At 37.6% G+C, this 24,569-nt stretch overlaps 1 protein-coding gene across 1 annotated transcript in view; it reads left to right on the forward strand.

Annotated features, from left to right (window-relative positions):
• GRB10 (growth factor receptor bound protein 10) overlaps positions 1-24,569 on the forward strand; it is a 294,569-nt gene that overhangs the window by 256,947 nt on the left and 13,053 nt on the right. The window contains exons 11-16 of the mRNA XM_027837264.1: positions 7,840-7,955; positions 8,469-8,543; positions 11,462-11,599; positions 12,332-12,442; positions 15,964-16,062; positions 23,653-23,730. Coding sequence (XP_027693065.1) covers positions 7,840-7,955; positions 8,469-8,543; positions 11,462-11,599; positions 12,332-12,442; positions 15,964-16,062; positions 23,653-23,730 — 617 coding nt within the window. The remainder of the gene's footprint in view (positions 1-7,839; positions 7,956-8,468; positions 8,544-11,461; positions 11,600-12,331; positions 12,443-15,963; positions 16,063-23,652; positions 23,731-24,569) is intronic.

Raw genomic sequence — 24,569 nt, forward strand, 5'->3', positions numbered from 1 at the left:
CTGAATGAATAGAGCCAGTGGGCTGACTAGGCTATCAAAAGCTTCTCTTGGTACCCAAATACCTTGGAAATTGACAATGGTGGGAAAGGGGCAAAATAAAGATATACATATACATACATACACATATACACACATACATAGATACACACATATATTTACATATATACATACATACACACACATACAGTATCAATCTTAAATAAATCCTATGAAGTAGAACCAGACTGTATTGAACAGTGCTCTTAAAATTCTGTTTAAAATCTTAAGTCTACACTCATATTTTCAAGTAAATGATAATGTTCTGTGAAACTGGTTTTCCTGAAGATTTTCTAGAGTTAGCACATATATATGAATATATTTGTGTGTTCAACATATATATGCCCTGTGTATGTGTAAAATAAGTAAATAAAATGGTGGTAAAATTGTTGAGCAAAAGGTAATTAGGGCTGACCTAAGGAGGTTGTTTATAATTTTTCCTGTCAAAAAATATCTTAGCATGATCTAAATTCAAATGCAGTAAATTTTCTAGATGCATCATATAGTACAACTTTGGAAATAACTCACTTAGCATAAGTATTCGTGTATCTTGGAAGAAGAGAAAAGAATTCTTATTACATTCATTTTACTCTGAAGGTATTCACATTAAGAAGGGAGTTAAACATGCCTATATACATACGCATGCATGCATACTAACATACTCCCACTGCCATAACCTAAATTATATTGCTGCAAATAGAATGAGCTAAGGCTGTTCCATTTTTCGACTTGCTCACAGTATGACACAAAAGAACAGAGTGATCTCATACACTCTACAGGGTGTAATGATCAGTTTATAAAGAAAACCCAAAGGAAAAAGAGGGAAGAGGAGAGCTTTGGAGCCAACTTTGAAATTCTTTAGTAGGCTTGCTCACAACCAAATGACATTTAGGGCTGTCATATAATGGATTTACAAAGAAATCTCTAGAACATTCTTTATCATGTTGTCTCCTCCAACTCCCATTTCTGTAGTTTTATTCACAAAGAGCAACCACTGGTACATTTTCCCAGTGGGTTTTTTTTTTTTTAAAGCCCATTTTGCACATTGTTGATGTCCCCTTGAAGAAGCTACCACTTTCAACATGAAACAGAGTTATTAGCGTTCTGAGGAAAGCAGAACAGTATCAGTAAGTGTCTTCTTTCATTCCAATCGACATAGTTCTTCTGTTTGTCTGAGCTCTGGCCATTCTTTTGTTTATTTGTTTATTTGTTTGAAATGGCTAGTATAAAAATGACATTTAGTAAGAAATGTTATTCTGTCTGAAGTTCATGATTCTAAGTAAGAGTTCACCAATTTAAAATGTTCTTTCATTGAACTCTTGCTCTAACGTTCCCTTAGGATTTAGTGACTTAGAAAAAAGTCCTTTTAGTGTTCCAGCACTAAGTCCTTTTGAATGGGACCTAAGAGACACCTGTCATGCTGAACTCAACTCTGTAATGAATAGTGTTCTAGGAAAGACCTAGTGGGCTTATATTTACTTTAATTTTGCAATCTTCATATTAATGAAGATAAAGCTATACCATAGATGCCTTTAAATAATTTGTTTTGAATTAGAGTATGTATTATTGATTCATTAAAAATAGTTTCATGGACTTGATTTACATAAAATAAAACCCACTGAATATTAATCACATATACAATTAAACTATACTTTGGCATACATATAGCAATTTATGAATAGCTCCCTCTAAATCTCTTTTTTGATTGCATAACTCACACTTAAGAATAAGTAGTATAAGCATGATCTCTATTTTATAGATGATGGCATTGAGGCTCTCATTAAGTGATTTTTCCATAATCAATCAATAAGCATTTATTAACTCTTTGCTGTGTGCTAGGCACTAAAGATACAAATGCAAAAAAAGAAAAAAATCCCCATTCTTAAGGAGCTACTCTTCTAATGGAGGAGACGAAAATACATACACACATAATAAAAAAATACACACACACGCGTATTTGAGACGTATTAATAGAATAAATACAAATAAATGAATAGACAGTGAACTAAGCCCAGAACAGAATGTTAGAAAGAAAGGTTAGTTGCATTGAGGCTCATGCTTAAAGCTCATGTGATTATCGGATCATAGATTTAAGACTAGGAAGGACCATAGAGAGTATATGGTCTAGCCTCTTCATTTTGCAATTGAAGGATGAAGTCAAGGGTAAAGTGATTTGCCCAGGGTCACATAATTAACAAGTGTCTGAAGCAGGTCTTGGTCTAATGACTCCCAAGCCTGGCATTCTGTTCGTGATGCCAGGTTGCCCTTATTATGAAAATGATTTTACGTTGACATATGAGTAGCAGTATATTTTTAAAAACATTGCAGTCAGTACATACATACATACATGCTCCATTATTTTTAAATTTTTTTCTTCCTGTTTGGTATTCTTCATGGTGATATAGTACTCCATTCTTTAATGTCACAATTTTTCAGTTATTCTTCAACCCTTGGCCGTTTCTGTTGTTTTCATTATTTTATTATTATAACTAAACAGCTATGAACATGTTTGTACAGAGATTTTTTTTCTTCTTAATTTCTTGAAATTTGTTCCCAATAAATTTTACCTTTTCAGTTATATTTTGCTTAGCTTAATATTAAAAATTAGACTTCTTGCTCATGTATTCATGCAGTGTGTTACCATTTAGCCATAGGTAGTCCACAAAACTCCAGTTGATCTGCACAAGATCATGAAGTTGCCTGGATATAATTTTGAAAGCAATTATCTGTCTATGTAGACTCAGAAATCTAGCATCCTGAAGTATTGCTCTCTCAGTAATTTTTTCCAGCTTAAATATATATCCTTTTAAAATATTAGACACTTTTCACATTAAAAAAAATGAATGATGGATTTAGGATAGGCGGGGGTAGTTCCCAAGATAGCGGTTAGTTGATGTGAATGACTTGCTTTTAACTCTGAGAACATGGCATATGTGTCAGTGACTGAAGCATCTCACAGTCCTCAGCTGTGAATGCTGGTAATGGATTATTGGCAGCAGTCAGTGTCCCACTGACTGCTGGGGAGGTGAAAGTGATGATAACCCTGCTGTCATTCAAGATGGTAGAATCATTTGCCTCGGGACCTATTTTCTACCACGTTTCCCCAATGCCTTAGTGAGAATTCAGAGAGGGGTAATATTTTGTAGAGCCAGTTCAAAATGTCAGTATTAATCCCCTCCTTTGGTTTGACTGGAGCCATTTATTTAATACATTTTGAAAAATCCATACCAAATACTTGTTATGGTACCTGTCTATCTAACTTATTTTTGGGAAACATGCAAACCCATAGCTTCTTGAAAATTAATTCATAACATCCATACCTTTGAACCTTGAGGTGCATATGTGTAAATAGCATATGTACTGTTCTTTTCAGTGACCTTGTGTCTACCATAAATAAGCTGTGACCATTTCTCTTTAATTATCTTAATATAATTTAGGAACCTTTTATTTATAGCCAACAGTGGAGACAATGTTTAGTTAGAAAGAATGCTTGCTTGACCCGGAGTCAGGAGAGATCCAGATTCTAATCCTGCTTCTGGCACTTAATGGTTATATAACCATAGGCAAGTCGCTTAATTTCTCTAAAATTCAGTGTTCTCACGAAGGCATCACATCATACTGGGTAGAGTGCCAGACTTAGAAGCAGGAAGATAGTTGTTCAAATTCTACCTCAAGTCATTCAGTAGCTCTGTGACCCTGGGCAAGTCATTTTCCCTCATTAAGCCTTTGTTTCCTTATCTCTAAAATGGGAATAATAACCTCTTCTTCCTAAGTTGTGAAAATTAAATGAGATAATATATGGAAAATGCTTTGCAAACTTTCAGGTTTGTAGAGAGTATTTGCTAATTGTGGCACCAGTCTCCTTGGGCTGGTAAGAGAATCAGAGATGATATAGGGAAAGTGGCAACATACATGTGTGTATGTGTATACACACACACACACACATACATACATGTATGTATATATATGTGTATATATGTATATATGTGTGTGTATATATGTGTATATATAAAAATATGCTTTAGCCAGTACTAATACCAGTCACTTAGCATTTGTGAATCTCCTGCCTTGTGTCAGATGCTGAGTGCAATACTGGAGCTGCAAGGGTAAATTCTAGTAGTCAATAGCCAAGTTCTTCTGGCATTCACCCTCTTGATATATTGAGACAAATTGTAACTGAACTGAACTTAACAAGGAAAAGGAAAAGTACAGGCTAGATGAATGCCCACATTTTAAGGAAGGGGAGTTGGGAAGACATTCCAGTCTGCTCTGCTACTGCTCAGCATGTGAGTGGAAAGTATGTCCAAGACTGATTAAATTATGGCACATTCTGGTGTAAATTACATTATATTAAATAGTTAGCTGTGAAAGTTGTTAGGTAAGCATATCTCTTAAATATCTACTGAAATGATGCACTGAATTCATGAAAGATGTGTGTGCCACTCTCTGTATAGAAGGTGTTTCATGGACAGTTGGAAGCATAATTTCTGTCCAGGATGTGGTTATGGATAAGAGGATCAGAAACCAGACAGCTGAGGACAAGTGTGAGAATAAGAAGGCACTTACTTGGCCATTTGCCCCCTGGCTTCCTTCCATCACTTTCTATAGGAAGCCTTTCCCAATCCCCCTTAATTCTAGTGCCCCTGCACTGTTGATTATCATCAGTTAATCCTTTAGATATTGTGTTTGTATGTGGTTCTCAAATTATCTCCCCCATTATACTGTGAGCACCATAAGAATTTTTAAAAAAAAGAGAGGCACATAGTAGGTGCTTCATAAATGTTTATTGACTGATTGAATTTGATTTACAGATTTCAAAACAAAAATACAAATGCAAAATACCAGTGACTGGCTCCTCAGGCCTGTTGAATTAAGCTGAAACAAAAAATGTTAGGGTGGCATTCTTCCTTGGGATATTTCCATTCCTTTTTATTTTTGTCAAACAGGAAACGGAGTGAAAATAACTTTGTGGAATAACTCTCTGTTTTGGACCCTAAACAGATGAAGAGAGTACCAACATATGCAAAAGTTTTAAAGTAACTTGTAAATCCAGAAAGTTACCCAAATCTAGAAAGTATCCCTTCCCTCAAAGCCTTTAAAAAAAAAAAGGCAGCTTAGCCAAATGTCAGCATTATCTTCGGTGAGCATGTTCTTTTGCTGATTGCTTTATTCAAAATTTATTACAATCTTGGAAAATTCTGAGCAGCTGTTAAATGCATGTTGACATCTAACCGTTTGTTCTGTGATGGACTTGGTATGTTGACTGAATTTTAGTTTAGGGATAGAGGGTGTTTTGTTCACACACGACCAAGTATTGCAGCTAAGTGTCATTTTGTCATTAATTTTGTCATTGGGACTTAGCCTGGCTGCCATTCTATTAATGAGTACTCTGTCACCCTACTGCTGACCTTTGCATCTAGAGGTGACAGTTCCTTTGTGATAAGAGTCCTGTAGCTATAGAATGTATCTCTATGTGATGCATGAGGCAACTTCCTTTTTTTCTTTTTTAATGCCCTCAACTATATTTTAACATCACTTGCTATTCTGTTAAAAAAATCCTGGTTTGACCTCATGCCACTGAACATCTTTGAAAATGGTGGTAAAAGATGATTTGAATACTATGTATGATTTAAAAAAAAATTACTTCACCATTCTATTTTGTAGACAAATTAATCATTTTAGGCCAGATATGTGATTTTAATAGTGCAGGGAGTTCACCCAGTAGACATTCTCTCCACCTATGTAGCTCCTTTACAATTTACAGACTTACACAGAGTTGTCTGGGGGCGGCTAAGAGGTCAAGTGACTTTCCCAAGGTCACAAAGTAGTACATGTGAGAAACAGGCCTTGAATCTAAGTCTTCCTAACTTCAAGGCCATTGCCTTGAAACCACTTACATTTACTATCTCTAAATTCATTAGTAAAGCGGAAAAAGAAAAACTCAACTATATTTTTATCCTTCTTCCTTATGGAAATAGATATATTGCAGGGTGTTGTGTGTCTGAGTGTGTTTTTCTGGAAAATTCACCCTTTCTGGATTGACATTGGTCTTAACCTTTTCCATGGCAATATGATTTTATTGTATATAAAATTTTGCTAATTGTTTAGTTTCTTTCTTTCTTTCTTTTTTTTTTTTGGAGGGCAAGGTTTGCTAGAGGGCAAGAAAATAAGGGGAAAGAATAAATATGCCACATGTTGGTTGACCTGGTAGAATTCTCACATCAGTCCTAGCATTCTCTTCATCATCATCACCATCATTAACAGCAGCAGCATAACAATAATAATGATTAAAAACAACAATAATAACTAGCATTTATATACTGCTTTAAGATTTGCAAAGCACTGTGCATATGTTATATCTCATTTTTATCCTAGACTTCTCAGTAGCTTTGCTCAGTAGTGTTAGGAGAAATTCCTCTCCATAGCGAAGAGCCAGCGTATATTAAGGGACTTACTATTTACAAAGTGCTGAAATGGTAACACAAAGGAGTAGCTTTCCTGTCAAATCAAGACCAAGCCCCAGGACAAATCAGCTAACTGGGGTTGGTAGAGGAGAACAGATGCCAGTTTTGGTCTATTCTGATTTGCATGGGGCAGGGAGATTGCATTTCATGGAGAGAAATTCTTTTTTAAGCTAAAGATCCCCTTTAAATCATTAGAAGGAGAATCAGGCATCAGAAATAGGAAAAAGATCTTTTGGCCCTTGGTACACTTCACTTAGATGTTCTTGGGGGCTGCTGTGAATGAGGTCTTTGAAGTGGACCAGCTGTTACTATTGACTTGATATTGCTTTAGTTCAGAATTGCTTTGAATCTTTTCTCTCACCTCAGTCATGAGATTTTACCTTAAACAAAAGTTTGTTCCTACCTATGGATAATAGGCCACAAGTTATGTTCTTTTAGTATCTTTAATACATTGCCTCACATAATAAACTTGACATTTCATTAATCAAGTTCTTAGCACTCTTCATTACATCAAAGGTTCTACCCAGCGTGCCACCTGTATCTCCAACATCCAAAGCCTAGCTATGTTCTGCCTTCATTCTTTCCCAGTGGCCCATAATGTTGTGTTGTGCCTATTTATTTCCAAGTATCCATTTAAGTCAGTCATTCACACTTAGTTTGGGAATACAACATTAACTAGTCAATTCCTCATTCTTCCCGTAAATAAGTTTCCATTTAAATCTGAAACAAGCAACTACCTGTAATGATTAATTTAAAACTTGATTTTGTTTTCATCATATTACATATTTTTAAGGGCTTATATGCCCGTACCAACAGCCTCCAGGGCAAAGCTTGTATTTGAAATGGCATTTCCAAACAAGTTCCACATTAGTATATGCTGAGTTAGATATGCACTGTCAGGGAAGTCAGATGCTCTAGTGGGTGAAGGAAATGACTCTTCTAAGGGGTAATGAGTGATCTGGTCTTCGTTTTACCATCGTTTTCTCCCACCTCTAGTGCGTTCTTCATCAGACTTCATGCTCTTCATATGCCTTCTTTAGCCAAAAGCATTAAAATCTCTTTCATCTTTAAGTCTTTCTTCTTCCTTTTGTCCTCTTCCCCTGACATGTTTCCTTTTTCTTCTCCCTCCAGATTAGTCTTTCATTTTGTTCTGCAGATATTTCTTCCAAATATCAAAGTCCGTTATTTTGTTATTGGATTATCAGGGGTGCGAATGGGGATGTGCCATTTTACTAGACATACCCTTATTCAGCCATTAATACGTTTTCTCATATTATATTTCAAACAAGTAAGTAAGATTTAAGAAAAGTTTAAAACAAATCCTCCCTTTTCTCTACAGAAAGGTGCTTAGAAGACCATGAGCTGGTGGTCCAAGTGGAAAGCACAATGGGAGGTGAAAGTAAATTTTTATTCAGGAAGAATTATGCAAAATATGAGTTTTTCAAAAATCCCATGGTAAGTCCTTGCAGCATTTATAGAACCTGGAATAAGACTTTGTTTCTGGACCCATAATGATTTTTATGACCTAAAGTATAAGATTTTTGAGTACCGTATGACACAGTGCTTTTCTAAATGAGTGTAAATTTTTACTGTAGTTTAATTTATAATGTATAAAGGTTTGATTATCCTGATAACCATGTAATTCAGTGGTCTGTAATGCAAATCTTCCATACATATGTTTATACCAGATGCAAAATGAGAGATTCTTAACAGAATGAATGTCAAACCTTCTAAGAAATTCCAAATTCAGATTCAGCATTTTTTAAAATTTGAATTTCATAGTACTTGAGTCTGCTTATAAAATATACATTGAAAAAGTCAGGAGTTTGGGTGTGGGAGGAGTACAGAGGATCTGTTGAGGTACTTGGAGTCAAAATGTTTATAATCAGCACACGTGATTGACATGGCCTTAAAGTGGAGGAAAAGACTAACTTTTCCTATGTTTGGTTTTTGTTCCTGTTTTCCTAGAATTTCTTCCCAGAACAGATGGTGGCTTGGTGTCAGCAATCAAATGGCAGTATTCCCCAAACTCAGCTTTTGCAGGTACTGCAGAAATATACTTCTGCTGAAGTGCTGTTTATTAAAAGAGGAGAGGGGAGGTGAAAACCCAGAGGAGCTGTAATTGTGTAATTATGAATAACTCTGAAGTGGCTGCTTCCTTATCCATGTCACTGCCTCATCCCCGAGTTTGGTTTATGGTAACCAAAAATAACTGCTCACTTGGGAAATCTTCATGTGCCCAGAATTTTTCTATCTTAAATGATCGGTTAGAAAATAGCATAAACTTACTTTGACTCTGAAAAGAACTGCAAGTCATTTGATCTCAAGAGTGGGCCAGAATGGGAAGGCAATCAAAAACAGATGGGCATTTGTTTTTCGTACTGTTTACATTGACCCCAGGCCCCCACCAAGCGAGTGGTCAGTGGTCAGATGAAGAATAGGAAGCTAGTTTCTTGTCAGATCCTTTTTAAATCTATGTGAAAAAGGTTTGGTACTCAACCATAAGATAAACTAGATTTTTAACTAGCAAAAATAAAACTTTGTTTTTGGTAGTTTATCAGACATGACTGAAATGCCTCAACAACAGCGAATCCTAATAAAGGCAAATGTTCTTTAGGAACCTTAATGCTCCATCAGTGTTACCCGAAAAGTTTATGTTCATTTTCTCGGGTACCCTTCTAACTGAGGTTTTGTTATAGGTAGTCTGGTGAAAAAAGCTCTGGAAAAAGAGGCATCTTGGGAAAGTTACCCCTCTATGAACTTGTATTTAAAAACATATATTTCACTATAATAGGTTTCCTTTGTAATCCTGTGTATTTTGGTTTTTGCATTTAATAGTCTTATTCTGAGAATTGTTCTGTAGACTTCACCAGAAGGCCCAGGGCATCCATGATGCAAAATTTTAAAAAAATTTAAAAAGTTAAGAATTCCCATCTATAAAATAGAGTTAACATTTGCAAAGCCTCCCTTTCAGGCTTGGTGTAAGGAAAACTCTTTTTAAGGCGTGATGTGGTCTGGAAATGGTGGTATCATTAAAGAGAGGCAACCTGACATGTAGTGTTCATGGAGCCCTCAGGGAAGAGCTGGGTCTTCTCTGGCTCTGACTGTGTGACCGTGGGCAAGTCAGATCATTTCACAGTGTTCCCTGCAGCGTCTGAGGTTTTAAGTTGCAGAGGTGGTGGAGATCTGCATTGGCACAGGGTGTCCCCTCAGCAGGAAATTCCTTAAACCAGTGAAACCATGAATCTTGTCCCTCTTCCTTTAAATAAAACATATTCTCACTTTTCTAGATAGTTAAATTTGGAGAAGTAAGGAGAGGGAGAGGGAGTTCATGAAAAATCTTTCAGATATAACTCTTCCAAATTTGCTAATGTGATGACGTAAACAGTTCACAAAAATGACGGGTAGCACAATAGTCAGAAGTTTGGCCCTTTCAGATTTTGATTTTGGACGGAGGTATTTTTCTGCTTTATTCAGTTCCACAGTCTGCAAAATTTCAGTGTCAGGGCTTTTGTTGGCTCATCTGACGGCCAAAAATTCTGTGCCATTTGTTTGTTTCTTAAAGTATGGCCAGCTTTCAGTTCTCATGGCTAATAGAACGAAGTGGTGGCATGAATTTTTTTTTTTAATCATTAAGTTTAACTTTGTTCTTTTATTTGTACAGGGTGTGCCTGATTTCTTAAAAACTCAAACACTCAAACTAAATAATTATGGCCCATTGTGAAGACCTAACACAGGAGAAACTAAAATCTATCTGGCTTCCCCAGTCAAACCCCTTTCTGATTCCCACTTGTTAATGAACAGCATCATTTCTCAGATTGGAGTAAAACTCTACTCTCTTTAGGTTTTTTCTTTTTCTGCCTCACATCTTCCCTGTTGTGAAGGAGATAATTAAGTGGTTTGAGTCAAAACGTCTTTCCCCGTCTTGTTGAGTTACAAGCTGCTTGTAGGGAATGAGTAAACAGAAATGGTGACATAGTCAGCAAGACATTTGAAACAAGCATAATCCATCAGAGAAAATCAAAGAGACAAGTAATACCAATGTAATATTTATCAGATTTCAATTAAATTTGGAACATAATCAGAGGTTATAGAAACATGGTTTCATTGAGTGTTGCCCACAGTTCTAAGAACCCATAATGACTACTGGTTAATTGAACAGTCATCAGGTTTTCTGGGTCCTCTAAACTCTACATTTCTGATGATTATATATTAATGTTATTAAAACCTAGGGAATGTGAGGATAGCATCCTGAATGATTTTGCTTAGTACCTCAAGAATCTATAATTCGGTCAGTGTGTGTACTCTCATCATCAATACTGATCCCAGTTAATCAATTAGATAACAAGTGTTTATTAATATGTTGGGCTCTGGGGTACAGAGGCAAAAATGAAACCATCTTGTGGCTTCAAACCCTCTATTACTTAGTTTGTCTTTGAGATTTGCTAAGGTTGAAAATTCTCACCACCCTGCACCTAACTTGTTAATGAGCCTCTCCAAACTTAGGTAGGTTGGTTCTTGGATAAAATGACCTACAGCCATCACAGGGCCTGTATTCAAAGCCTTTCTATTTTGGTAGGCTTTGCCATAGCTTATACATAATGGTATTCTAGAACCAGGAGTCACCTCCATGACATGGCAAAGACACAGAACAGGACTTTGGTGGAAACTATACATTGTTTTATGGGTGAATTTATGATTTCATAGATATTTCCATTATAATTTGCTAAAAATGTATTTATGTATAACATATAGCATCCAAAGTGAATTTAGGCTTTTTTGTCTTTCAGGTAGAAAAAATTTGATAAGATCATTTGAAAAATAAAGCCAAATTAAGCTATTTTAAGTATATATTGTTAGCAACAGAGAGAATGTTGAATTTCCTAGATTGTACCTGTCTGTTAATTATTCACTTCACATGAATGTCTGCTAATCTTCTTACTTAATTTTGCCTACAACAGAATTTTTTAAACTCCAGCAGTTGTCCTGAAATTCAAGGTTTTTTACATGTGAAAGAGCTAGGCAGGAAGTCCTGGAAAAAATTATATGTCTATTTGCGAAGATCAGGACTTTATTGCTCCACAAAAGGAACTTCAAAGGTAAATTACATTCTAAAACATTTAGTCAGATACTAACGCATTCCAGATTATGACTGTCCAATTTGAACTTTCTGATTTGTTTAAACCATTTTTTTTTGTCTTTGGTTTCTTTGAAGCGAAATGTCCAAAAAGCAGAGTATCTTAGAGCAGTGCATTGAAAGAAGGTCTGGTGGGATCAAGCCTTGCACAGTGACCTTACTCTTTCTGTGGTCTTGGGTGAGCCACTTAAACCTTTCAGAAATAAGGAGGTTACCATTAATGACCTCTGATGGCCGCCTTCTAGCTTGAACTCTATGGTTCTGTGAGAGTTCCTTATCAATCTGAAAGTGCCAGATAAATGTAAGGTATTATTATTTGGTTAATAACAATAATGACAAAAACTTTAAATAAAATTCACTCCTGAAGCTTGCCTCACTGGAGTCTGTCTTCAGTTTTCGTTCTGTGAGTTCTATAAGTTTTACTCAGAGTTGAGAAGACTTTCTTTGGCAAGGCTATCAAATGTGGACTAAAATAAACTTTACACTGGGGAAATTTAAAATTTCTTCAGCGCATATTAAAAAGTGTCTCCTAAAGATGTAATATTTTTCCTAACTTCTCCACAAGTTGGAAGGAATCAAAGATGTCATTTAAATGTGCATATGCTGCCCTCTGTTGGAGTGGAAATGCAAAGTATTTGCTCTCAGAAATGCTTTCGTCAGTTTAATATTCTCACAATGCAATAATTTTTTGCAGGAGCCAAGGCATCTGCAGTTACTGGCTGACCTGGAAGACAGCAATATCTTTTCTCTGATAGCAGGCAGGAAACAGTATAATGCCCCTACAGACTATGGGTTTTGTATAAAGGTAATGTTTTTCAACAGTTAATACATCTAGAAACTATCTGGCTTTTCAGGCACTTTATGGATAGATTTCAGCAGGTTGCATTTTAGAATGAGTATCTGTTGGAAGGAGACAATATGTAGGTTTTTATATTTAAATTTCTTTGGAAATTTGAAATTTGACATAATTTAACACTAAGGCTATTTAGCTCCTTAGTACTCAAGCAATTTATTATAAATTCAATTGGGTTGTTTTGTTTTGTTTTGTATTGTTTTCAGCGAAAATTTTTTTGTTCCTACACTTAGATTTTCAGGCCATCCCTTCTTATATTGGACAAGACCCTTGTTAGCAAGGTTCTTGCTAGTTACCTAAGGGGGGGCTGCTTCTTAGAAAAAAAGCCCTCAGTCTTGAATGTGCCTGACCTTGCATATATAGTTCTTAAATGAAAAAGAAAATTCCTTCCTTAGGAAAAATCAGGTTCTTTCCATTTATTGGCCTCTGTGTCGAAGGATTCTTGGGCAAGAAACTTCCTTCCACCAATGTAGATTGGCCAGTATTATGCAACTTAGAGGGAGCCCTTATCTACTTAAATGGAGCTTTTTTTAAAAAAAATTTAAATAAGACTCTCTTGTTTTGATTTTTCAATTATATGTAGTATTCAACTTCAAATAATGGGTATCTTCTTATCACATAAGTTTGGTTAGTAACACATATCAGCATCCAGCAACCTTTAAGTCCTCATGAGCATCTTGAGCAGAGCTTCTTAATCTTCGTTCTGTGAACTTTTTTTTTTAATGTTTTGATGACCGTATTTAGTATAATTCGTTCCTTTTGTTACCTTGTTTATTTTCTTTTACACATTTTAAAACATTCTTCTGAAAAGGGGTCCATGACACAAAAGAAAGGTAAAAATACTGATCTAGAAAGTACATAGATAGTTACGGATAATTAAACCTTCCTGATATTTATAGTAGGCACTGACAAGAGGAAAAAAGAGCTCTCTAACAGTTTTGAATGTTGATGTCACAACATATTCAAACATTCTAAACAAAAATACATTTATATTAGAATTGGAAATTATCTAATAAGCATAATTCAAATATCATAACAGAATGTTGGCAAATCTGATTTGTGGCCTCCTAACTAGTAGGTCTTGACATGACTCCAAAAATATGGCTTGTCTTATCCAAAGCATGATAAGCAGTCAAAACAAAGTTACTGTGCATCCCTCTCTTTGGAAGATCCAAATGTGAAAAGTGAAAGTTGTTTCTAATATTATTTGGAAGCTAGCTCAAGTACTATAGCCCCTGACGTTAATTTAATCTTTACCAAATCTTTTATGAGAGATTTTATGTCATTTTAGTCTGTGCTCATAAGTTTTTTCTTAAGTAAACAGATTGAAAAGGAGTAGTGTACTCTGTCTGTAACGTGGATCTTTAAATCTGAAATGTATACCAAGTCTAACAGGGGGTAGGTAAGTGGTGCAGTGGATAGAGTGTTGGTCTTGGAGTCAAGAAGACTTTTCCTGAATTCAAATCTGGCCTCAGACACTTCTTAGCTGTGTGACCCTGGGCAAGTGATTTCAGCCTGTTTGCCTCAGTGTCCTCATCTGTAAAATGAGCTGCAGAAGGAAATGGCAAACTATTCTGGTATCTGCCAAGAAAACCCCAGACAGGGTCACAAAGAGTCAGAAACAACCCAACAACAATTAAGTATAATAAGGAAGTAGAGTACTAGACTCTTAAGTCCATGGAAACTCATCTCTCTTAATTGTATGTGTTCAAGTAGCCCCACCAGAGTAGAATTCTTGTTGCACAGATGGTCTCCTGCAGTGCATATGAGACTGGCATCTTATTCTTCCATGGGCAGCAGTATTCATTTCTATTATGTTAGCTGATTTAGAGCTTCCTCCTACTCCATTTTGACTTGGTTTTTTTTTCTGTCTCTGCTACCTGATCACACACAAGGATTTCTCAAATTTCCCTAAATAACCTTATGGAGATTCCTTGATTAACAGGTCTTCTGGGAACAAAGCTGCTTTCGATATGATCAGGGGAGATAGTAGCCCTATATGAGGTGTAGGCCTCTCAAGCCTGAGCCTCAGTGTCACACCATAGAAGAATCTTTTTTTTTTTTTTTAAAGAAATTGGAGCTGTTTCACTTATAGCAGAGAAGATTCAGAGGATACTTTTCAGACACTTGATGGACTTTTCTGTGGAAGAGGCATTTGAGCACATAAGTAGGAGCCAAGGCAAATTTAAGTTTGATATTAGGAAGCAATTCCAAACTATCAGAGCTATACCAAAGTGGAATAGAGTGCCACAGGAGGTAATGGGATCCCCTTTATTGGAGGTCTTGAAGCAAAGATTAGATAATTACTTGGCATAATTGGAAGTGGAAATGTTTTCATGAGTGGGTTGTCCCAGAGGTCCCTTGGTTCTATGAATTGGCTTTAGCTGAGAGGGAAGACCATACTCCTGAGAAGTCACTTACATCAACCATTATTCACTTGTGAAATGCAAGAACGTGACTTCATGTGGTTTTTGCTGGTTTAGGAACCATCTTCAGATAATCATAGTTGTATGTGTCCAGTAGGCAGGAGGTCATAGTTTGTCTTACACGAACAGAGTTGGCAGGGCCGGTATAGAAGACTGTGTCTTGGTGCTCAATCCTGTGCCTCCTATATTATTTCTACCCTTTGCCAATGAAATTCAGAAAACGGAGTGTGACGTTGGAATACTCCCTAACAATTAGAGCTGTTTGAGTTGAATGAGCTACCTTGGGGAGGTAGTGGATTCCCCACTGTTTGAGGAATCCAGGGAAAGGCCAAATGACATCTTGGTCACATATTGTGGAAGGGATATTTTTTTAGGTATTGTTTGGACTAGATGGCTCTCAGGACCCTTCCAGCACTGACATTCTGTGATCCCATGATTCTGTCTCTTCATTCATAGGGTATTAATGAATTAATACCTATACAGTCTTCACTACAGCAATCACCATTCATCATTATTAAAAATCATTCCACTTGGGTATTAAGTGCCTACCGTAGCAATCTCTCCGTGGTTACAAATACCATTCTGAGATATTTACTCTTATCATGTAGTTACACACTTAAGTTCCCCCTCCCAAAACTATTAAAATGATGTTGGTCAATGATACCTGACTATACCTTTTGCTTAATGATAGGCCTTATTTATCATTATTTCCCACTCATGCTTTCCGGAGTTCAGCCATAGGTGGTTCTCCCATACCTGATTCACCCTTAGCATCAGTACCTTCCTCCACTTTTTCCTTGACCATATTCTAGAGCATATAATCTCACTCGTAACTTGTCTTTTTCCATTTTGACCCTGGTTACCAATAGTGATAATCCACCAATTCCCTTGAAGAGGATGTATAGCCATGGTGCTTTAAATGTGCTGGTGCTACTTTTTCGTTTCTATATAGCTATCACTAATTCGTTATTCTTAGTTTCTGTAACTACTGTTTCAATGGCTCTTTTTCATACTTATACTAACTGAAGTTCATTTGTCCTCTTGTAGCCAAACAAATTAAGGAATGAGACAAAAGACCTCAGGTTACTGTGTGCTGAAGATGAACAGAGCAGAACGTGTTGGATGACGGCTTTTAGGCTCCTCAAGGTATTTTATTTCTCATTTAACAGCCAACCATGTGCGGTGCTTAGCATAGTGCCTGGAACATAGTAGGCACTTAATAAATGTTTATTGATTCAATATAAAATAAAAGTTTGTTAATACTTTTTTTGCCTTTTAAGTATTGAGCCATTGTTTTAACATCTACCATATTTGAAAACAAAAAATCAACTTAAATTTAGTGGACCCAAGCCTTTTAGTGCTGTGGCAATACAATTAGATATTCTCCCTAGAGACTAGGACGTCTCTTGGTACCGCTGTCGGAGAACATCAGACCTTTGGTCTTGACCCAGTCTGGTATGACTCAAGTCTCATAGTTTACACGGCTCTTTGGAAGCCTGACAACCAAGAATACATCACCTAAATTAGCTCAGACATGTGTGTGTCCATTTTGGCAGCTGTGTGGAGGATGGATTAAAGTGCACTTGAGGGCAGGAACACCACTTAGGAGGTTACTGTAATCCAGGCAAGAGATGATGAGAACCTGAGCTACTCAGATGGTAGCTGTGTAAGTAGAGGAAAGAGGACCATAAGCAAGAGATGTGTAGAGTTAGAAATGACAAGATTTGGCAAGTGATTTGACAGGTGGCATGAGGGAGAATGAAGATTCAAAGATGGTGGTGTCCTTGACAGCAACTGGGGAGTCCTAGAGGAGGGAGCAGATTTTGTGGGGAAGATAATGAGCTCTCTTTTGGACATGTTGAAGTTGAGGTAGTTACAGGACAACAGGATCAAAATTTCCAATAGATACTTGGTGATTTGATAAAGAAAAACATAACGGGAAGATGCTGAGACAGATGGACCAAAAATATGACAATTGATTTGGGATTAAATAGGCATCCTGGACTATTTGATAGCTTGTGTTTAAGGAAGAATAGAACTAGAAAAAAATCCCTTATTGACATCGATAGAGGACTTCAGTGTTCCTAAAGCACTTTACGATACATTATTTCGTTTGAGCCTCACAAAAACGCTGTGCAGCAAGCACTGTAAATATTATCTTCGTTCTACATCTCAGAAATGTTAGATAGCTTGGCCTTGGTCACACAGTGAATAAGTGTTGAAGACAGTTTTCAAACTCGGGTCTCTTTGCAACCAGGACCAGCGCTCTACCTACTATCCTGCTCTATCTTCTGTGTAAATCTTAAAAACTATTCATATTTATAAGGGGCTTTTTTGTTTATTTTTTGTTTCCTTTACATTTTATCTCCTTTGATCTTGACTTAGGTAGTGCCTCTCTACCTCTCTCCATTTTACAGATGAGAAAATGGACACTCATTGACTTGCTCAATGTCCCACACCTTGTAAATGGCAGAACTGGAATCTTGACTTGGGTGTTCTCACTCCAGATATGGTCCTCTTTACATTACAGTACAGCTCTTAGGAAAACTGTAGAGGAAATCATAATGTTAATTAAGTAATACAGTTTTAAACCATATTAAACTAAGGTAAAATTAAAGATTTGCCAAGGAAAATGCATCAGAAGGGAAGTTTGCTACTTACAGAGGTTTTATAGGGACACTATAATTTTCTCTCCTAATCACCTTATTTTATTCCAACAATTTCCCCCATCTTTATATATATAAGTAAATATAAAATCATTTTTACACGTAGTCCAATTGAAAGAACTCTTAAGTACTCACCTAATGACTTCTGAGCCATTCCAGCTCAAAAGCTATGATCTTGTGAGCTGTGACACTTAGCTGTGACTCTTTTCCTTTCAGTGCTTCTGTTTCCCCATATGTGAAATAAGGATGTTGGATCATCAGGGGTGAGGAACCTGTGGCCTTGAGGCTACATGTGGCCCTCTTGGTCTTCAAGTGGGCCCTTTGATTAAATCCAAACTTTACGGTTTGGAATTTGGCCTCGAGGCTGCAGGTTCCCCACCCCAGAACCAGATGATGACTTGGGTGCCTTTCAGCTCCTCTTAGCCTTTGCTCCTTAATATTTTTTCCACTCTAAATCAGGGAAGAAATTACGGTAGATTTTGAGTCCTCCTGGTGGGCTGATGTGTCAGAAATCTTTATCAATCTTTTAATTTACACCAGTTAATAAAGAATAACAGCAAAGAGTGATGAAGAAAACCAGAACCTGTATCTCCTAGCAGGTCTCTCCTTATTCAGTAACTCCCTGATGCCCGGGGTAAAGGATTCCTGTATTTCTGAAGGAAACAAACTGAAAGAAAGAGAAATGTGATTGGCAAGTGAATGACATTTAGAAATGCCTTCCCTTTCAAAATTCAGGTTTGGACTTTTGACAACCTTTGGACTGGGGCAGGGATCTGGCACAAAACCAGTCACTCACTAACATTTCCCTTCAGGGTTGGAGGTACATCAAGGAACTGACAGCCCCACACCCCCAGCCTAGGGCAGCCAGGAGAAATGAGAGGAAAAGGCAGATGAACCTAGTGGAGGGAGGGAGGCCAGATAAATGCTGACTAGATCTCTTCTTACTTCTATCCCAAGCAGTATTGATGAGCTTACAGCTTCTTCAGTTTTTTTAACTCAGTGCTGAAACACGCTTCTTTAATTTAGCCCACTGTCAGGCCGAGCAAGGATAATAAAATTTATTTTAAATAAAATTTTAGCTTGGAAAAGCCTCTGCTATTTTAACAGATAAAACAACGAAGTAGCAGGAAGTAGAAACTTATATAGAGAAAATATTTCTTCTCTTAATGAGGGATAGACAGACACAGACAGATTAGAAAGTCATAGAATAAAATTTTATTTTTATAAGTAAACCTTATTTTTAAATGATTTTTGTTACTTAAGCATTTACTTTCTGTCTCTCTTGCTAAAAAAAAAGAAAGAAAAGAAAAACAGAGCTCTTTTAACAAATATACATTGTCAAGCAAATCAAATTCCCACCATTTCCCGTGTCCAGAAATGTCTCATTCTGCATCTCTAGGCCACCACTCTCTGTTGGAAGGTGGGTAATCTTCATTGCTCCTTAAGCATTGTAGTTAGCCATTATCTTATGTCATAAGTTCATTTTAAATCCCCTTCTGTATATGGCTCTAATTTTCCAATTTCCTTTCCTCAAAAGACTAGCAAAGAAAGAAATCTAAGCTTTAATGTTAATCCTATATAACTCTCCTAGCTTCACATCAGTACCTTATTTTAAAGGTGCATCTGGATCATTCAGTTTCTTGATCTTTAGAGCAGTCATCAGCAACTGCTAGGACACATATATCAAGTGGACTTTAAATGACCTGTGCCACGGTGATTTATTGACCATCTTCAGGCAGCACATATTTATCAAGCGTTTACTGTGTGCCATGCCCTGGGCTAAACACTGGAGGGAAGAAAGGACAGAAAGTCCATGTTGGTCATCTTACAATGTGTATCTGATGAAGAAAATCCACTTAAACTCAACATATATTTATCATTAAGTATCCATTGTGTGCCAGGCATTGTGCTATACATTGCAGGGCACACAACATTTATTTTTAGTTTGTTTATTTGTTCGTTAGTTTTCGTGGTTTTCAAACTGGGTCTCCCTATCTTGCCCAGGCTAGAAGTGCAGTGACCAGTCACAGTCTTAGTCCCACTGCTGAGCTACGTGGAAGCCATATGATTTGCTCCATTTCCAACCTTTCCATTCGGGCCCCCATTCCTGGAGACTCAGTGTATTTGGAGCCACACTTACACAGACCCGAATCAGCTTTAGTCCCTACTGCTGCTCAAAATTCCCAAGCTCAAGTGATTCAGCAGATCTAGTCTCCCACTAACAGAGACTACAAACATGTAGCACCATGCCTACTGGGATTCAGCATTTAATAAGGCAGAGTCCTGGCCTTCTGGGATCTTATAGTCAAATGAGAACACATAGATTTTTTTTTTTAGTACTTCAGAAAGTTCGTTTAATTATTGTAGGTGTTCCTTCAAACATAGATTGGCAACCCCATCCTCCATGCCAAATGAGATAAAAGCTCTAAGCACAGTACCTTGTACATGAGTAGGAGTAATGTTCTACTCTTTCCATTCACTAATAAATAATCTTTAACCTTGGCAAAAAATATAAAAGAAACTTTCTTCCCTGTTGGTCAAGTTTATACACAAAATTAGCTTACCTGGTCCTGAGACAATAAACACATCATCCATTGGGAAACCTACTCAAAGCCTTTTTAGCTTGGTCATACTTGCCAGCACAGCCAAAAACTCAGGGCTAATGCTCTGTTATGCTGAGGCTTTGGGAAACAACTCTGGAGCAGATCTGTCCCAAATAACCAGGACACTGTAATGATAGGTACAAGAGAAAGGTACAGGTATACTTGTCATCTGTCAAGGGTGAAGTTCTGGCTACATTTTAACTTACTTATCATCATCAGAGTTTACAGATACGAAACCATGATTCAGATTTACAGTTGACCAATAATGTATAGAAAATTTAGCCTTCCCTTGGTGAACTTGTTATATTTTCTCCTGATGATAAATGGTGAAATCTGACTGTCATAGCAATGGGGAACAAGGAACTGTATTCTAATTGTGATTATCTCAACATTTTTCATGGAGGAATCTGAAGAAAGTATTTTGTGTTTGCTGTAACATTGAGCTGTTGATTTGTTAATCTGAGAGAGAGGATCTCTGAAGCTTTTGGAAGGCAGGAGTCAATTGAAGTATCTGTTAGCCTAATTTAGTCTTTGGAGATAAGAATGTGTCTTTCATCTCTTGGCCTTGATAAAAGTGAAAAAGAATCCATCAGTCTGCAGTTGCCTACCCTAGTTTGAGGAAGTTTTTTTAGAGTGTCATTTTTTTTCCATCTGAGTTTGAGACAGCCTGAACTTAATGAAATGAAATATTCATCTTTTAATCCAACTTAATTATGATCTTCAAACTAGGGACCCTGATGTCTAAAAGTGAGAATCACAGTTAATCTAATTTGTCAAAGGTCTGCTTGACATTTCATAACTCGGTTCTTGGATTTCTAAACCTGAACAATTCTTATAACTTCCAGACCCATTAATAGTAAATCATAGCTTTTCTGGCTTGTGCAAGTTGACTTATTCAAGGAAGATTGAAAAGTTATTTGCTAGTTAGGTGTTAATTTTGAAAGCATGAGGAAATTAGGAATTCTTTAAACACAAATTTGTCCCGAGTGTATGCTTTGTATCAACAAAGAATATTTAATATTTCCTTTTTTTTTTTTTTTGATAAAGTACTAGACTCAAACCTCTTAGACTTGAGCACAATGGTTTTAACCCAAGCAATGTAGGGGACACTGCACCTACAGTCAAAAGAAATGATTTTGGGTACAGGCTCCTTCATTTTCTAGTTCTATGACTTTGGGTAAACCACTTAATCTTTCTAAATCTCAATTTTTCCTCATCTGTTAAATGAGGATAGTAATGCCTTCCCTGACCAATTAATGGATTGTTTTAAGCATTAAATGAGAGAAATGCATATGGAAGCTTTTTAAAACTGTAAAATGCTGCAAAAAATGGATCATAGCACTGTAATTAGGTAGGCCTGTGGGATCTATAAGCTCATCAATGTGGATACTCTCTGACGGGTGGCACGCTAGCCGCAACTCCTCATTCTATGCAGCTGTTGGCCATATTCTTCTACAACTCCTCCAGGGGCGGTCTACCCAATACACTAGAGGCTTTCATGGATGCCATTATAGCCCTTATACTGCCCTTCTGATAACACTTACCTTACCTAACACTGATGCCAGAGTCAGAATTCTGGCCCAAAGTAATTGGTTAGATACTATTAAAATAACATGGAATAACAGTCTTCTGTTGGGATCAGAACATCAACTTCACAAGTACAGGATGGTAGAGGTCTAGCTAAATAGTTCTGAAAAAAATCTGGAGGTGCTGGTGGCCTCTAAACTCAATATGAGTTAGTAGTAGTGGTGAGGAATCTGTTACATGCAGTGTGGTGAGGGAGAAACCATTGGCACCCTCCAGGGCAAGAGAAGAATATTTGTTTTCCAAATAAGAGACTCTGGGCATTTCTCCAGGTCTGTGCTTTCCCCAGGGGACAGTGGGGGTAAGGGGATCCATGTATCAGAGTCAGGGTACCTGTCTTGTTTGTTTTTTTTCTCTGGGATGGTTGTAGGGAAAAAAAACAGCAGGGGCCAGAGTGTCCAGACACAGCCTCATGACCCAGCTGATAGATGAACAGACCTGCATAACTACCTGTTCCCCCATAGGGAATTCTGCTGCTTTAAAGTTTGTGCCTCAGAGAAAGACCAGCTGAGCCTCAGAGTTTGGTTTTATAGGGTCTCTTCAGTTCCTTCTAGGTGTTGGATGTGAAAATGGAGCATGGCAGCCTCTAGCTATGGGCAGCAGTGGATATATGATCTTCAGTCATTCCCACCTGACTCCTCTGCCCCATGTTGACATGGGACTTTTGCCCTGATGTTGATAGCAAGATCCAGAAGCAAGGTTGATGATAGGGGTTGAGGCTTCAGGCCCAGTGAGCATCACGGGCAGTGTCAGAAAGGATATCCGAGGTCCCAGCTATGGGTGGTGAGCTGGCAGTCCTGGGCCTGGATATAGTGTGCTTTCCCCAAGGGACAGTGGGAACGAGGGAACCCATGATCTGTTGACCACCAAAGGTAATGAAATCTGAAATGCTTTGAGAGCCATTATGGTGTTTACAACCAGGGAGATGTAGTAGTCTCTTCCTCGGTCTGACCATATCCAGACTATTGTAGTAAATTCTAGATGCAACATTTTAAGAAAGATGTTGATAATCTTGTGAACATCTAGAAAGAGGACAACCAGGATGGTGAAGAAACTCATTTCATTTGAGGTTCACCTGAAGGAGTTGAGTATAATTTGGAGGCTCCATGATGGCTGTCTTCAAGAATTAAAGGCATGTCTTGTGAAAGAGAGGTTAGACTTGTCCTGTTTCGCTCAAGAGGACAGAACTAGGAGTGATGGGCAAAGGCTTCAATGAGGCAGATTTAGACTCAATATCAGGAAAAATCCCCCTAACACTCAGAGCTATCCTAAAGTAGAATAAATAACCTCAGGGAGTGTAGTGGCTTTCCCCTCACCAGAAGTCTTTGACCAAAGTTGGAGGACCACTGGTGGGTTCCATTGTAGAGGATATGCAGGTTGTACTCTGACCTCTGACCTCACCAATCCTGAGAGTCACAGAATCACAGACTTCATGGCCATGGCCCCCAGAGAATACCCTCTACCACAGCATACCAAACAAGTGATCATCTTGCCTTTCCTTCAAGACCCACAATGAGGGGGAACCTTCTATTACCCCCAAGGCAGCCCAGCCTCCATTTTGGATAGCTCTCATTTTTAGGAAGTTTTTCTTGACATCAAGCCTTATGTCAACAACAATATCATTGAAAGAAAATGAGGCAGAGGTTAAGTGACTTGCCCATGGGTTACACAGGTGGTGAGTATAAGAAGTTAAATTTGAATCTAGACCCGCTGACTCCGAAGCCAGTGACCTTCGCACTGGAGCCACCCTCTATGCTGTGAAGCTTGTTAGCCATTTAGAACTGTACTCAGTACTACTCATTCATCATAATGAAATTCAACTGTATGATGGCTGTTGGGTTGAAAAAATATCTCTGTCACTGACTTTGTTCTGTTCTTTCTAGTATGGCATGCTCCTTTATCAGAATTACAGAATTCCACAGCAGAGGAAAGCCTGGCTTTCCCACTTCTCAACCCCCGTGGTAAGTACTGGTGTGTAACCTCTTTACTTTGTGTGGGGAGGTGGTGGGGTGGGGAATTTTGGTTTATTCCAGGTTTGTCAAAGCAGACAGAAAAGTCTGCTATGTAACAGAAAAGTCTAGCTATGGCGTTTCCACTTCATCAAAATTTATTTTCTCTTTCAACATTCCTTTTCCATCTTGATTTCTTGATTATTGTATGCTGTTAGGACTTCTCCTTCCCCATGCCCTACTCCTCCCATCTATAGAGCTTATGAAATATGAATATGAATGATCAGCTCTCCTGAATAGATTTAGTAATGATAATACTAGCTGATCTATAGGTTCGAAGAATGCTTGAGGTACATTGTGGCATACCAGAACAGCATCATGAGGTCAGTACTGTGTATATCATGCCCATTACTGATGAGAAAATTGAAATTGAGAAGGGTAAGTGATTTAATGATGGTTGGACTACTAGATGGTAGCAGGGCAAGATTTGAGTCTCCATCTCCCCTTGGCTCTTGAGTCTAGTGATTTTTTTCTGCTATTGAGCCCTGTTCCTTTTTTTTTTTTTTTTTCACTCTTACCCCACAGGCTATGTACTTTCCTGTAGTCTGCTTTTTCCCCAGTGGTAAGCAAGGCATAGAAGAGGTTACAATAATTCTCCTAGATTGTTATGATACGGTATCTCTCCTATACAGACAGTTAAATTTTTTTTTTTACTGGTACAGGAAGTTTCCTGGTGAGGGATTCTCACTCTACCATTGCAGATAGCCCCCTTATTTGCAATTTATAATCTTAGATGTTGCTTCGGGCACTGAAGGATATTAAAATTTTTGCCCAGGGTAAGCAAGGTGGCA

This window comes from Vombatus ursinus, unplaced genomic scaffold (genome assembly GCF_900497805.2).
Source record: "Vombatus ursinus unplaced genomic scaffold, bare-nosed wombat genome assembly UNPS02014820.1, whole genome shotgun sequence".
Taxonomy (NCBI): Eukaryota; Metazoa; Chordata; class Mammalia; order Diprotodontia; family Vombatidae; genus Vombatus; species Vombatus ursinus.